At 33.1% G+C, this 16261-nt stretch overlaps 1 protein-coding gene across 1 annotated transcript; it reads right to left on the reverse strand.

Moving 5' to 3' along the window:
* Positions 1-464: 464 nt before the first annotated feature.
* On the reverse strand, positions 465-15824 carry LOC131875922 (AAA-ATPase At3g50940-like). The gene is made up of 6 exons (XM_059220652.1): positions 14592-15824; positions 14432-14522; positions 10760-10864; positions 9570-9686; positions 1278-1464; positions 465-969 (listed from the first exon to the last, which is right to left on the reverse strand). Exons 1-6 carry the CDS (start codon positions 15822-15824, stop codon positions 465-467), a joined length of 2238 nt encoding a protein of 745 aa, XP_059076635.1.
* Positions 15825-16261: the final 437 nt, after the last annotated feature.

Consider the following 16261-nt stretch of genomic DNA (forward strand, 5'->3'; position numbering starts at 1 on the left):
CTTTTATATTTTGGTACACATGTTTTAATAATGTGTCATTATGAACAAAGGTTTTGAAAGTTTATTTCTCTAAATTAGATCACCAATTAAATAGTGGATAAGAATTGAAATTACATGATGTTTTGTTAAGATTCAATTGCATAATTGTTTAATCAATCTTGATTGATCAATATTTCATGATAAGTGATTTAGAACAACACGTCACTTATTATTTAAAAACATAAAAAAAAATTTAAAATAATAATGTTCTATCTACAATAACATATATTTGAATTATTATATAATGAAATACGCAATATTAAAATACATTTTTTAAGTTTTATATGATATCCTATCTACCTATCCATTAAACCTCTTATAGATACGTCCTTGTATAGTGAAATTTGAAAGAAACTCTGTTCTAAATGATACGGAGGGCCATGCACTCAAGTAAAGACGTGTATCTACAGTGGCAAACCCAACTTTTAAATGCCTTCTATTGGATCATTTTCAGGATTTATCTCTTCCTTCGTGACCCATTTTTCTTCCTTCTCCGTTTGGGAAGATTCGGATTGACGTAGAGCGTGTTTTTCTTTAATCTTGGCATCCAGGGCACTAATCAGATTGCTCACTGCTTTGTCAGGAGTGTCCACTTTACTCATCAGAAATTCTATAATCTCAGCAGGAGTCATTTTGGCCCCGGAAGCGATCTTCTCCTCCACCAAAGGATAAAGTTCGTGAGCTTCAATTCTCAAATAACTGAAAGCGAGAATTTTAAAAACTGCTAAGTTGCAGTAAGACAGTTCAATGTGGACATCCATTCTCCCACATCTAAGAAGAGCGGGATCGAGATGTTCAGGGTGGTTAGTAGTAAAGATAATAATACGCTCCTCACCGCAGCATGACCACAATCCATCCGTAAAATTGAGCAAACCAGAAAGGGTAAGTTGACTTCGCAGCTTGCTATCTGTGGCCTTCTCCTTCGACTCTCTATCCGTAAGATCGATGGATTGATAATTGTTTTCTTTATGGATGGATCGAGTGCGAGCGTATGAAAAGTAGATGGGTGATTGAAAGGCATGCTATTCCATCCTTGTCCTCGAATGGCGCAAAATCCACTGTTGGTATATAATTTGAGTTACCTTTTGCCCAGTTTATGCTCCACCGCCTTTTCGGATAAGTGGTTCAAATAGGCCTTGAGGAGGTTCTGGTCTAGTTTGTTCATTCTGAGAGTATAGGCGTGTCTTTCAACGGTTTCTTTCTCCACCATTTTCTGTATGGTGTGTTGGGTTCAGCACATTCTCACTCCGCGGAATGAGTCGTGGATGAGCTGGTCTGTTTCGGGAGAGATGCCCAACTCTCTCGTATTGACGCCTAGATACGCCGTTTGATTGCGAGCTTCCGCCGCGCTTTCCAGAGTTTTCACGTACTCTTCCGCGTCCCTGTACAGCTCGTTCATGTTCCATCCGTGCTTTCCTTTGAATTCTGGGAGGCTCACGCAACAACACAGATTTACGCAGTCAAAAATGAGCATCACCCATTGTCTCACGATTTGGCGTACCTGTGGGGGAACATAGCTCTTTTCGAATGTCATAAATCTGATTATGGAAAATATCTTTCCGATTAAGGCTTCCATTTCCATCTTTCACTACAAATTATCAAGTGCTTGCTCAGTTTTGGTTAGATGACAACAGTTTTTCACTACAAATTATCAAGTGTTTACCAGTTGCATGCGGTAGCTTCTGAGGTATTTTTAGGGTCTTTCTTGCTTTATGCAAGTAAATTTTTCAACAGATAGAAGACATGGGTATCCTCACGATGTAATTGATGCAATTAGTTTCCATATCAATCAATTTTATTTTCCAGCGTACTACTCGTCTCTGCCAAAATGGGAGTTTTGGAACAGGGTATCGGTATCCATCAAAGCATAAGAAAAGGGCGATTACTATGAGAGGTTGCAGCAGGAAAGACAACACACGAACTGTTTGACTAGACGCCTCAAATAAATGTGGTATCATGGACGCTATGATTGCAGGATATGCACAAATTGAATTTGTTGAATAGGATTCAGAAACTCTCAACCAAATGTGATTGGTGGGTGTAAACCTAGACTCCACAACCTTTGCCAGTATCGTCACAACCTGTGCGAAAATGAGAGCTTTAAAACAGGGTATGGGGATCCATCACCGCGTCTGTCATATGTTGTAGCTGCAACCGCCCTGGTAGGTATGCATACAAAATGTGTTGGCTTCGACAAGGCACGTGAACTGCTTGAAGACTTATTTTTGAGAGTGCCATGGTTTCTAGATATGCAAAATGCGAAAGCATAGGAAAGGCATGTGAACTGTTTGACAAAATGCCTCAAAGAAATATGTCCTCATGAAATGCCCTGATTGCAGGATATTAACAAAATGTGCTGAGGATGTCTTCTTAGGTTCATGGAGCGCCAAAACAATACAGAATTTTAAATATTTAAATTTTTTATTCAATTCATCTAGATTTATGATGGAGTGAAATTCTAAAGTTCTATCATACTTTATAATAGGTTTTAAAAAAACTATAAAAAATGAGTCATATTGTAACATGTTAATGTGATCTAATCAGTTCTGAATCAAAAGAATCACACTACAATGTTTAGGATTTTGAGAATAAGATAGCTTTCACTAGTAACATAAGATATATTAGTTTATTTATATAGTGGTGGGTTTGAGGATAAGGGCCACTTAGAATGTCTATTCAAGATCTTAAACTTGGTTTAGTCAAATGTTTAATGGTATTAATGTATTCAAAATAGATTCAACCAAAAAGTTTCTATCTAAAATAGATCTTGTTAGAATGTTTTCTTGCTCATATATAATTACATATCTTTTTCACTGTTAAAAAAATAAACATTGCAAAACCAAAAGTCATGAAAACCAAATCAGATTTTATTTTTTATTGTGAATTTCAACAGTCATTGAGAGATATGTTAGAAGTCAAAACAAGTAAACATGAGTTTGATGGACCAAGTTGGATTAATATAATGTTATAGAGTCATCTCTCAATCAGTTTTCATTGTTGGATTTCTATGCATTATTAATTTTTTTTATTATTTTGTGTAAATTTATTACTTCATTTTCATGACAATTTGATATCCGAATATAATATGATAGTCATAAAATTTTTAAGCATGTTAAGAAATTGTTGTACAAGGAATGAAATAGTAGGTGAAGGATTGTCATGAAAACGTCAATTGAGGAATACCTTTTGTTATTAATTCACTTGGGTATATACTATATAAAGACAAATTTAAATGCACCTTTCAATATGCATAAAAAACTTGGATGAATATTTTTGATGATTATGTTTTTATATACAAAGATAAAGCCATGCTTCTCATCTTCTTTTTCTTCTTTAGAACCATCATCACTTTCTATTTCAATATTTATCATCTTCCTCAATATCATCTTCAAATTATCCTATTGTGAAAGAGTCATTTGTTTCTATGAGCTCTTTAGAATTCTAATTTCTAAATTGATTGAATCTAGATATATGATTTGAATACTTTCTCACATGTGATTCCCTTGACCATGCCCATGTATGATTTTGACTTTAATTGCATCTTCATATTGCTAACACCTTCTTTTCATTTTTGATACAAATGATGACTTTGAGATGTCCAAAAGAATTCCTTGACTACAACCCATTATGATACTAATTGCCATTGCATTGTCATATTGTTCACCTTCATTGTACAACATCTCCCACTCCCATCCACCACTCCCAATCATTCTCTCTTTTTAAATGAAGATTCAACTTTACTCATGTTTATTAATTTTCTTGCAAATTGGCTGCTTATGCACCAATTTAGGATATTATTTTAATTATTTTTAATCATTTCTAGATTTAAGAAAGTATTCTACTTTTATATTTAGTGGATAACATATTAATTAATATTAACTAATAAAAATAAATGAATGTAGAAGAAAGGGAGAAGAAATTTGGATGACCTCCTACAATTCACATTAACTAGTGATGGCATGAGAGAAAAGGGGGGTTTATCATGCTATTAATAAAACATGGCATCCTTCCCCTTGGCTATCTAGTCTTTTTGCTTCAATTTTATGAAATAATGTTTGATATCCGGTCTTTATGCTTCGATTGTAAGGAGATATACAAAGACAATTGTGAAAGAAGGCAAGTAGGAGGAGCAACCATGGACAATGGCTGGAACCTAAAAAAGTATAGGGGGCTACATAAACTACCTTGGTAGGTAGGATATTCTCAAAACTAGTTTCGTTCAAAATGGCTCATGATAATTTGAGAAATAGTAATTGGTAGAAGTAAAGGTAGGCTCCACAACCTTTGATGACATCCTTACTTCAATCTTGTGTCTGAAGGAAAGCTTATAAACAAGCTATGCATATACTTCATTTGTTTTTTTCCTTAGTTTTATTTTCAGTTGTTTGTCAATAAACGAAACTATTCCCCATATTTCATTTTTTTAAATAGACTTATAAACCTTTTGATAGATGATTGAATGATGGTATCGGGGATTGAGAACACCAACATCCTCGACCCTTGATCACTTTATACATAATTTTTGTGGGTATTTCAATGTCCTTGACACATGAGGTTTCTCCTATATACTTCAAAGTAGGATCAAGGATGTTGCCATCCTCAACCGCTCAAATACAAAGGTTTATTTATTGGGTAAAGATATGAATATTAGATAGTCAGTGGCTTAGTTGCTTTCAATGCTTAGTTAGTCTCTGCTTTCAATAAAATGTTTTCATTAGTAGTGTAGTATTTTTTTACATTCAATAAAGACTCCTAATTCAAGACATTTTGTGTAGAGTTGTTAATGTCTCAACAAAAGGTCATCCCAATGAAATACAAATTCAATGATTATATTTGTCCTACTAAATTGCACATACTAGATAGGGAGATCACAAACACTGATCTAAGACATATAAACCTAGATGAGTTCCTAAGGCGAATGTCAGAGCCAAACATGAGGACCTTTAGGGGCTATATCTTTGGTTTACTCAAGGTTAGGGAAAATAGCTAGATTTCTTGTTTCCTTGCAGCCTATAGACTTGGTCGTGGAATGTGCAATAAACTACAATTCAAATGAGAGAAGGGATTATGACCCATTAGGATACATCATTTTAGATATCTCTCTTGATGCAATTGAAGTTATCTTCCACATTCCTAAATATGATACATATGCTAAGGTGGAAATCACTCATGGATAACAGTATTTTGTAGAGGAGAATAACCAAATGGTCCATATCAATGAGCATCTACTTGACAAGTCCAAGAAAACTAATCAGTTGGAGCAGATAAAGATTATTCACAAAGCCTACCTACATAAGGATGGAAGAGATTATGTCACCATTCTAAGTAGAGTAGCAAGCCTCCCAAATGCAAAGGATTTAGGTTGATTAAAACTATCTCTACAAGAAAGGAAAGTGATGGGATCCATTTTGTAGCATGGGATTCACAAAAATTCCATTTTTAGAGAGGATATACTTACAAGCTTATGTGATTGTGAATTGGGTTATTGGATTATGCATGTAATAGACTATATCCACTCCCATTTTAGTAGTTGTTTATGTGAACTTGTGTTTTTTATTCATTCACATTGTATCAATGTGTGTATAAGCTACCCACTATTCTACTTTTGATGTTTGTATGGTCTAGTCATTATTATACCTATGATATGTGTATAGGCTAGTAACCTTTTGTGTTAATTGATGTATGAGTGAGCCAACCACTTTGTGAAAATGAGATGTTGGAGTGATGTGATCCCCATGTGGTTGTGTTTTATATACTAATGATTGATATGAAACCAACATGTAGGATTTGAATATGTTTATCATCACTCCATTGTAACTTAACTAATTTCAAAGCAAATTTTTAAAGAATTGTCATTATTTAAAGGTAAAAAATTTAAAAATCTAATACAAGCGGAGATGATTAATTCTCTCTATCATTCGTGTATGAACAACATAGCCACTAGCTCCTAAAAATGATATCTAGGTACCTAGGGCCATCTCAAATGATCCCTTAAGGTTTAGGTTTAGATCTAGACATGGCCCTAATTTTGGGAGCATACCAATTTCTAGAAGGCAAATGAATGGTGGTGTAGATTTGTTTTCATGATTGTGCTTGCAAAAGTTATAAAGTCACCATTTCTAAGTTAAATGGAAGATGTTTGATCACATAAGCTAGAACTAGTTGTTAAAAAAATTAATAATAGCGAAGGGGCAATTGTTATAGGTCTTCCCTTTATCTATAAGTAATAGGTTTGTTGGGGTTCTTATTCATATAAGAAACAAAGATACATAAAAAATACAATAAGACACAATCATATAATTCTATTAAAATACTAAACTTTGAAAAAGATTTCATAAAAAAATTGTTTCAAACAAGTAAAAAAAGTAAATAAAAGAAAACAAAATTATATGACTTAAGTATCCTCTCATTAAAAAAGCTTTTTCTATATTTTTTAGATTTATTAGTGGTATGTTTGTTCAGGTTCTTATTCATACAAGAAATAAAGATAAATCAAAAGTACAATAAGTCATGATGATATAACTCAAACAAAATTGATAAAAAAATAAACCAAAAAAATATAAAATAGAACAAAAAAAAATTAAAATAAAAAACTTGAGAACATAGCTTTTAAAATTCTCTATAATCTATTGTTTTCCTTTAATTAATTAATAAACTTCCAACTTGAATCTCTTCACCTATAATTTCCATCCAACTTCTCAAAAACTAATACAAACTCCCAAAAAATACATAATATAAATTTTCTTTAAAGTAAAATTAAATAAACTTCTCCCTCCAAATTATTGCTAAATTCTATATTAGTAGTCCTCTTGAACATATACTTCACTTTCAATATTGACAAAGAGTAAACTATCTTTAATATTAAAAATAAACTAATTAGTTTTAAATTGTAAATTAATTAATTATAAATATAAATCTTAGAAATTGAATATGTAATTATTTGTGATTCAATAATATATAATATTAAATTTTAATTTGAGTTCAAATAAAATATAAAATCTCTAACTATTTATGAGTTCAATAAAAGTAAAAAAAAAAAATGTAATTGTTTACTGTAAATTTCTTACGATGGAGATTATGAGTATAGAACAAGGAGTAATGAGTATGGATAATTTAGTGTGCACAAAAATGATAGAAGATATTGACATAGGTTGGATGAAGTAGTCGCAGCTATACAAGATTAAATGGTTGTAGTAGTGAGATGAGATATTATAGTAGAAAAATATTTGGTAAAGTTCAACATAGGTGCTCATTATGATAAAGTGATATGTGACACTGCATGGATGGATGTGTGTCATGTATGGTGTAGGCATATGATTAGTGGGATGACACCTACACTAGAATACTATGTCTAGAAGATAAAATTTGATGCTCCTTTAAGGATAAGTGAGGGACAATTCTAAAGATACAGGTCACGATGAGAATAAATAAAAGGTACACGTTTAAAATTATGTAGTTTTAAGATCAATCCTTTATAGATCTTATCAAACATTGGTGAAATGATCTTCTAAAAATAAGAAGCACCAAGATGTGTGTTCCAATAAAGCTTATAGTCATAGGAACATCCACAAAGATTAGAATAATAATACAAATTTTTAAGAACATCATGTTGAAAAAGAAGGCTAATTAAAATAGAACTAAACACTCTCAATAAATTAATCATTGTTAGAGGGATGAATTAGGATAAATTCATGAAGGAGACAAATTTTATCTCAAAACTAATAGATTTCCAAGCAAAGAAAATAAAATCTAGAGTCCCCCCAAAAAAAAATGACTTGAGAAATTTAGCTACCTAAAGGTGAAAACAGTCCAAAATAGTTTCATGGAAGTTGAAGCTCTTTTATATGACTTATTATTATTTAAATCATGTAAAAATAACACGATAATAATTAAGGGCAATTTCATGGTCATCATTTTATGTAAATAGAAAAGACGCTCTACTAATTGAAGAATAAAAATCACATTGAATGAAGCTTGCGTTATACTAGGTAATTTAACATCTTTAATTTTTACACATTTCAATCGATGGTTGGCTCAGCCTTAGCAAAATATGGGATTAATAGCACATTTAATCTAGATGTTTGTACAATGATTCCACCTTTTGTGTGCATTCTTTGACGTCATGTATAAATTAATTTTTATGTTGGAGTGATACTTCCCACACATTTGGTTTAGCTCAAGAGGGTTTTCATCTAATTATATTTTTGTTAGATGCTGCACACTCTTTAGCTATATGATCATTTATTTCACTCTTTATCTCCTTTCTAGGCTTTTTGTGGTACTAAAACATTCACAATGGAGTTGCTAATTCACTTTGGTGGTGAATTATAGTAGATGGTCATCTTGGTGGAGATCAACAAAGCTAGATTAAGAAAAAATTGTTCTTCAAAGATGGTGAGATTGTGACTGCCATTTTAGAAGCACTTGGTATGGATCTCATCAAAAGATTTAATTGACACAATGTCAATGCTGATATCTCGTTCATATTTATGTTTAATATCTATATCCTTATTAATGACAAGGAATTCACCAATACCATGAAACAATATTACATTTGAAATAAGAATATGATAGTATTTGTTGGCAGCATTGCTCTTCTAACTGTCAATACTCTTCCACTCAAAAGATTTGAATGCCATAGATTTTCTTTGATTGATATTGTTTGTGCCATTAAGTTTAGATTGATAGTATTGAATAAATCTTTTAAATATTTAAGATTCTCCATGAACCTAAGAAGACATTTTGTATATCTAGATACCATGCCACTCTCTCAAATAATTATTTGAGCCATTCTGTCAAGCAATTCACGTGCCTTGTCAAAGCCAACACATTTTGCATGCATACCTACCAGGGAAGTTGCAGCTACAACATATGACAGAGTTCCTCTATCATTTACGCGGTGATGGATCCCCATACCCTGTTTTAAAGCTCCCATTTTTGCACAGGTTGTGACGATACTGGCAAAGGTTGTGGAGTCTAGGTTTACACCCACCAATCGCATTTGGTTGAGAGTTTCTGAATCCTATTTAACAAATTCAATTTGTGCATATCCTGCAATCATATCATCCATGATACCACATTTCTTTGAGGCATCTGGTCAAACAGTTCGTGTGTTGTCTTTCCAGCTGCAACCTCTCATAGTAATCTCTCTTTTGTTATGCTTTCATGGATACCGATACCATGTTCCAAAACTCCCATTTTGGGAGAGGTGAGTAGTACGCTGGAAAATAAAATTGATTGATATGCAAACTTGTTAAATGAATTGCATCGTGAGGATACCCATGTCTTCTATCTGTTGAAAAATCTATTTGCATAAAGAAAGAAAGGCCCTGAAAATACCTCAGAAGCTATGGCATGCAACTGGTAGCGGTGAGACAAATGCGAAAAATATTTCAAAGTTTTGGGCGGGATCGACATTCAAATTCAAAGTTAACGGCGACTCTTATTTGGATGGGATGGAGGGGAGGGAACGGACATTAGGCGAAATAACGGTGGAAACAAACAAAGTTGTAAAAAGAAACGCTATGAACGGGAAATCTCTGTTGAGTGAGCCCGGCCACCTAAGCAGTCAACGCTTAGAATGGGCATTGGCTCTGCAGCCCCATAAACTGCACCTCCTCTTTCACTGCTTCCGGTGCCTTCGTACGCTGCAGTTCATGGGTAGAAACAAGGCAGAAAATAGTACCATCTGTGGTACAATTTAAAAAATTAAAAAAGTTCTGGATTAAAAACTTTTTAATTTTAACATTTTACATTTCTTTTTGTTTGGAATTTTTTATTTTTTTAAACTATTTTTAAGATTACATATAATAATATATTAAATTATATAATATAGTTATAATATATATGTACACATACAAAATTATAAATAGTAAAAATTAATTAGATATCTATTGTAAATTACCAAATCTATAAAATTAAAATAATACAATATTATATATAATTAGAGTGAAAAATATTGGTTATTCAAATCAATATATAATAGACAATAACATTAATTATAGAAAATTAATATAACTATTAAAAATAATAAAAAATAAACATATTAAAAATATAAATATATAATGTTAAAAATAATTATATTTATCAAAAACATAATATTATTAAAAATACAAATATGTAATGTCAAAAATAATTAATAAACATTATTTTTTTGGTTTTAAATAAATAATTTTAAAAAATATATATTTATTTAAAAATTTATATTATTTACTTGTATATATTTTTTAAAGTCAAATAATATTATAAATAAAATTTGTATTTAATATATATCTTATACTGGGGTTTTTCATTTCGGTTGAAAAATTGGGGGATGGCGTGCGTGCAGGCTCTCGCGGGCGGCTGAGCTAGGGCTTCGATGCCCTAGCTCGAGGGAGGCGGAGCTGTAGGTGGGTCGTCAAGGGGAGGAAAGTGCAGGCGCGACGAGGGTGTGGAGTTGTAGGTGGGGTTGGGCAGGGTTCGCGGAGGGAGTGGTGGGTGAAAAGGGAGGCTACAGGTGGAGCGGTGTCTGCGAGCAGTTGGGCTTTGGGGCTGCTGCGGGCCGTGGGATTTCAGGGGGTTAGGGGTTTCGGCAGGCTCCCTCTTATGGTGGGCTTTGGGGGTGGTGGGGTCGAGGGCTCCGTGCTCTCCCGAGTGGCCGTTTGGGGTGTGGGCCTTTTTAATCTTGTTTAATTTTTCGGATCTCCGATGATGAGTAATGGTGGTAAGGACTCGCAAGTACCTCCAGCCATGGATTTTCGCACTGCGGTGGGCTCAAAACCCCCATTCCAGAGTATGAATACTTTTAATAATAACCTTTTCTCATCTGAATCAGGATCAGGGACTACTGGTAACCAACCATCCAAATATGAGTATAAGCATTATGAACAAGTGAATTCCATCACCAGATTATACCGGAGTCAACTAGATCATGCCAGATCTAAGTTAACCAAAAACCACTCAGCGTACAGGGACCAAAAGTGTGCCAGTAAAGCATCAAAATAACTAGTGTTGGCATCGATGACAAAAGATCAATACAACACATAATCAATTCCACCAAATGCCCAACAAATCATAGATAATCATAAATTGTAGAGTAATAAAGTATGTGAAGCACTACTATAGACAATGATATCATCCTTGCCTCTAACATTACAGGTGATGAAAATTTTAAAATCATTGAAAACCATAGAACACACATGTTCTATGAGAGAAGTTATCTTAGTTTAGACAAGAATATTTTACACATGAGATCCTAAATTTGCCGCCCTATTTGTTGACATTTTACCTTCCTTGAAGGTATGCTTGAGTATATTGTACACTAGTATCATAATATTGAGGTGATACTTAAGGATAATATAACTAATATATTATTTGATGGTGGCTTTACCATTCACCGTCATAATAAAATTTCTAGAATATCCTTTATAACTATCATCGTGTAAGTCATAGTTGGATTAATAGTCCCCCAAATGAATTACATGGGCAAATATCATCAAGCCTTTCTCGCCCATAAGGATGTCACTTCCTCTTCCTCAATTTTGGCTCCCTTTAGTTGAGCCATAAAATTTTGTTTTCAACCAACTAAGGTCTAAGATGACTAATTAGATAAATAATTTCTAGATATGGATATAGAGAATATTATCACATGGTTCTTTAAAACAATACTTGGGAAGAAGAAGAAGAAAATATTTAAGAAAGAAAATGATTATAAGAAGTAAATTAAGAAGCATTAGAACAAGAAGTATGAGAAGATGAAGTTTTTTATGCAACAATATCTATATTTAATCACTTTTGAGAATAATGAAATTCTCTAAAAAGGGTGGCATACTATAAAATCAATCCTACAGGTTCATGGGGAAATGAGTAGCTAAAATTTGATTACCTTAAAACTAAACTAAGTTATATAATTAATTTCAGAGCTTCTAGATTTGAGTGTGTGTTAAAATTCTTGCATCAATATTTTGAATCATACTCTATGATTCATCATAACGATGGAGAGTTAGAGTGACATCCTAAGGGGCAAGAAAGGCTTGATGATATTTGCCCATGCAATTCATTTGGTCGACTAGTAATCCAACTGTGACTTTCATGATCATAGTTATAAAGAATATTCTAGAAATTTCATTATGATGGTGAATGGTAAAGCCACCATCAAATAATATATTAGTTATCTTATCCTTGAGTATCATCTCAATATGATGAGACTAGTGTACAGTATACTTGAGAATACCTTTAGGGAAGGCAAAATGTGAATGGATAGGGTGGCAAATTTAAGATCTCATGTGCAAAATATTCTTGTCTAACCTAAGATAACTTCTCTCCTAGAACATATGTGTTCTATGGTTTTCAATGATTTTAAAAATTTCATCACTTGTAATGTTAGAGGTGGGGATGATATCATTCTCTTCTCCAACTCTCCATCATTATGATGAATCATAGAGTATGATTCGAAACATTGATGTAAGAATAAAACACACAGCTAAATCCAAAAGCTCTGAAATTAATAAACATGAACTATGGAAATCTAATGTCTTTAAGTTATATGGTCATTAATATAATATTACATAACTAATTAAATCAGCTTGAGTTGCATCCAAGGCATAGATATGGTATATATAAGAGGTAGAGTTTACTTATTATCATCATACTGAATATTATGTTCATACTAAATACTATTAGAGGTATCACCATCAAAATACATGAGGTTATTTCCTTAAATGGTATATTATTATCAAGTATTTGTAACATATTTTTAATTATACTATTCTATTAAATATTAAGTAGCTAGAAACTACATGAAAATGATTCTCTATGGGATGTTAAAAGGTCTCATCTTCTTGTATAGTGAATTTCTTAAAAAATCCTTGCAAATGGTACAAGTGTCTTCTTATGCCAATACCACTGAAAATAACTACTTTAGTTGATTATCTTTATAGTAACCTGATCAAATTTCAACAAGCAAATATTCCTCTTTTCATAATTCACATTAATATTGTGATCATTGAATACATATATTAATTGATAATGGTTTTATTCTTCATGTATTTAGTTTAAACTTTCTAAAATGTATTTATGTTGATGCCTCTAATCTCAATCCTAATTTCCCATTTTATGCTCAATTTTAATTTTTTACCTTTGTACTTATGTCCTATTCATTATTATTTTTAATTAATTCATAGTTTATCATCTTGGAATTCAAATTCTTTCTTTTGGATGTCTGATTATGTAGACATTTATAACATCACCCCAACTTCTTGTGATATATATTGATTTGATTATTTTCAAAGAGCTTTGTTCGATGCATTTTTCTCAAAGATTTATTTAATCCGTCTCCCCAATAATCCTTTCCTTATTTATAACCCAAAATAGCTTTTATACAATTCATATTTTGAACTTATATTCATTTTTTTATTTCTCAAACATTTATGTTTCATTATAAATCCTCCTACACTTCTACATCACTCAAAAATTTAATAATTTATTTTCAATTCTTTTGATACTTTAATTATTAACTTTTTATAGCCCATTAGACACCACTCCTTAGGATGGTTTTGTTTTATTTTCAAATTCATTTTAGTATTTTATATTGTATTATTCATTTGTACCTTAATATATATTTTCTCTCTGATATACATAGGATACACTTATTACTTTTTCTTTGTCATTTAGTTTGTTCATAGTTTTCAATGCACTTATGATTAAAACACACATAAATTCTAATCTAATTTATATTTTCATATAAACGTCAAACTATACTTAATTTCCTATTTTCCTTATCATGCGACATTTTAGTTTCTTAAACACAAAAGCAAGAATAATTTCAGTCCCACGTGTTCAAATTAAGTCCAATTCTTAGCCTAATTAGAACATTCGTATATTTTATAAAGTAACTTATTTTAACATTTAAGTAATTTAATAATTTGATAGAATATAATTAACTCATTGAATAGTTATTGCCTTTGATGAGACTATTCTCTTTTATATTTTGATACGCATGTTTTAATAATGTGTTATTATGAACAAAGGTTTTGAATGTTTATTTCTCTAAATTAGATCAACAATTAAACAGTGGATAAGAATTTAAATTACGTGATGTTTTGTCAAGATTCAATTGCATAACTTTTTAATCAATCTTGATTGATCAATATTTCATGATAAGTGATTTAGAACAACACATCGCTTATTATTTAAAAACATAAAAAAATAATTTAAAATAATAATGTTCTATCTACAATAAAATATATTAGAATTGTTATATAATGAAATATGCAATATTAAAATATATTTTTTAAGTTTTATATGATATCGTATCCACCTATCCATTGAAAGAAACTCTGTTCGAGGTGATACGGAGGGCCATGCACTCAGGTAAAGACGTGCATCTACAGTGGCAAACCCAACTTTTAAAAGCCTTCTATGGGTTCATTTTCAGGATGTATCTCTTCCTTCGTGACGTATTTTTCTTCCTTCTCCGTTTGGGAAGATTGAGATTGACGTAGAGTCTGTTTTTCCTGAATCTTGGCATCCAGGGCACTAATCACATTGCTCACTGCTTTGTCAGGAGTGTCCACTTTACTCATCAGAATTTCTATAATTTCAGCAGGAGTCATTTCGGCCCCGGAGATCTTCTCCTCCACCAAAGGATAAAGTTCGTGCGCTTCAATTCTCAAATAACTGAAAGCGAGAATTTTAAAAACTGCGAAGTTGCAGTAAGAGAGTTCAATGTGGACATCCATTCTCCCAGATCTAAAAAGAGCGGGATCGAGATGTTCAGGGTGGTTAGTAGTAAAGATAATAATACGCTCCTCACCGCAGCAAGACCACAATCCATCCGTAAAATTGAGCAAGCCAGAAAGCGTAAGTTGACTTCGCAGCTTGCTTTCTGTGGCCTTCTCCTTCGACTCTCTATCCGTAAGATCGATGGAGCAGTCAATGTCCTCGATAACAATGATGGCCTTTTCACTGGTCTGAGTAAGAAGGGCGCGGAGCTCCTGGTTATGAGAGACCTTAGTGAGTTCAAGATCATAGATGTCATATTTCATGTAGTTTGCCACGGCGGCAATTAAGCTGGACTTTCCCGTTCCGGGAGGGCCATGAAGAAGGTAACCCCGTTTCCAGGCGCGACCGATCTGTCTGTAGAAATCTTTTCCGGCCTTAAATCGATCAAGATCATTGATAATTGTTTTCTTTATGGATGGATCGAGTGCGAGCGTATGAAAAGTAGATGGGTGCTTGAAAGGCATGCTATTCCATCCTTGTCCACGAATGGCGTAAAATCCACTATTGGTATATAATTTGAGTTCCCTTTTGCCCAGTTTATGCTCCGCCGCCTTTTCGGATACGTGGTTCAAATAGGCCTTGAGGAGGTTCTGGTCTAGTTTGTTCATTTTGAGAGTATAGGCGTGCCTTTCAACGGTTTCTTTGTCCACCATTTTCTGTATGGTGTGTTGGGTCCAGCATATTCTCACTCCTCTGAATGAGTCGTGGATGAGTTGGTCTGTGTCGGGAGAGATGCCCAACTCTCTCGCATTCACGCCTCGATACGCCGTTAGATTGCGAACTTCCGCCGCGCTTTCCAGAGTTTTCACGTACTCTTCCGCGTCCGTGTACAGCTCGTTCATGTTCCATCCGTGCTTTCCTTTGAATTCTGGGAGGCTCACGCAACAATACAGATTTACGATGTCAAAAATGCGCATCACCCATTGTCTCACGATTTGGCGTACCTGTGGGGGAACATAGCTCTGTACGAATGTAATAAACCCGATTATGGAAAATATCTTTCCGATTAAGGCTTCCATTTCCATTTTTCACTACAAATTATCAAGTGCTAGCTCAGTTTTGGTTAGATGACAACAGTTTTTCATGTTTTATAGAGACTGTAAGCGTCGTCTCGCTATCAAAACGGCATTATTACCTTACAAGTCGTTAAAACTTTTAATTACACCACGGCCAACAAATCGTGCACGGTCGAGGTCGAGAATTATAATCTTCATAATTATAATTACTCATTACTATGGTTACGAGTTTCAAAATCTTGAGTATGTTTAATATTGGTGGCATGCTTCTTGGAAATAGAGGGAGGTGAAACAATAGAAAACAAACATAAGATTTATATTCATCAATGTAAAACATTACACCTCCTCATGATCACAAACTCACACTCACAGATACTCACAGATACCATAACGTAAGTCTGAAACATTACAGACTTATATTGGTCGCATGCTTCAGCTCATACTCA

Source organism: Cryptomeria japonica, chromosome 5, assembly GCF_030272615.1.
Source record: "Cryptomeria japonica chromosome 5, Sugi_1.0, whole genome shotgun sequence".
NCBI lineage: Eukaryota > Viridiplantae > Streptophyta > Pinopsida > Cupressales > Cupressaceae > Cryptomeria > Cryptomeria japonica.

Bases quoted from the DNA above. Each gene is read 5' to 3' on its own strand.
- LOC131875922 (XM_059220652.1), bottom strand. From the start codon at position 15,824: ATGGAAATGGAAGCCTTAATCGGAAAGATATTTTCCATAATCGGGTTT. The intron at 9,687-10,759 runs GTACTTGCGAGT...CATGAACTGCAG, and splicing joins GCGAAAATCCATGGCTGGAG to CGTACGAAGGCACCGGAAGC. The intron at 970-1,277 runs GTGCTGAACCCA...TCTTACGGATAG, and splicing joins TCATTCCGCGGAGTGAGAAT to AGAGTCGAAGGAGAAGGCCA.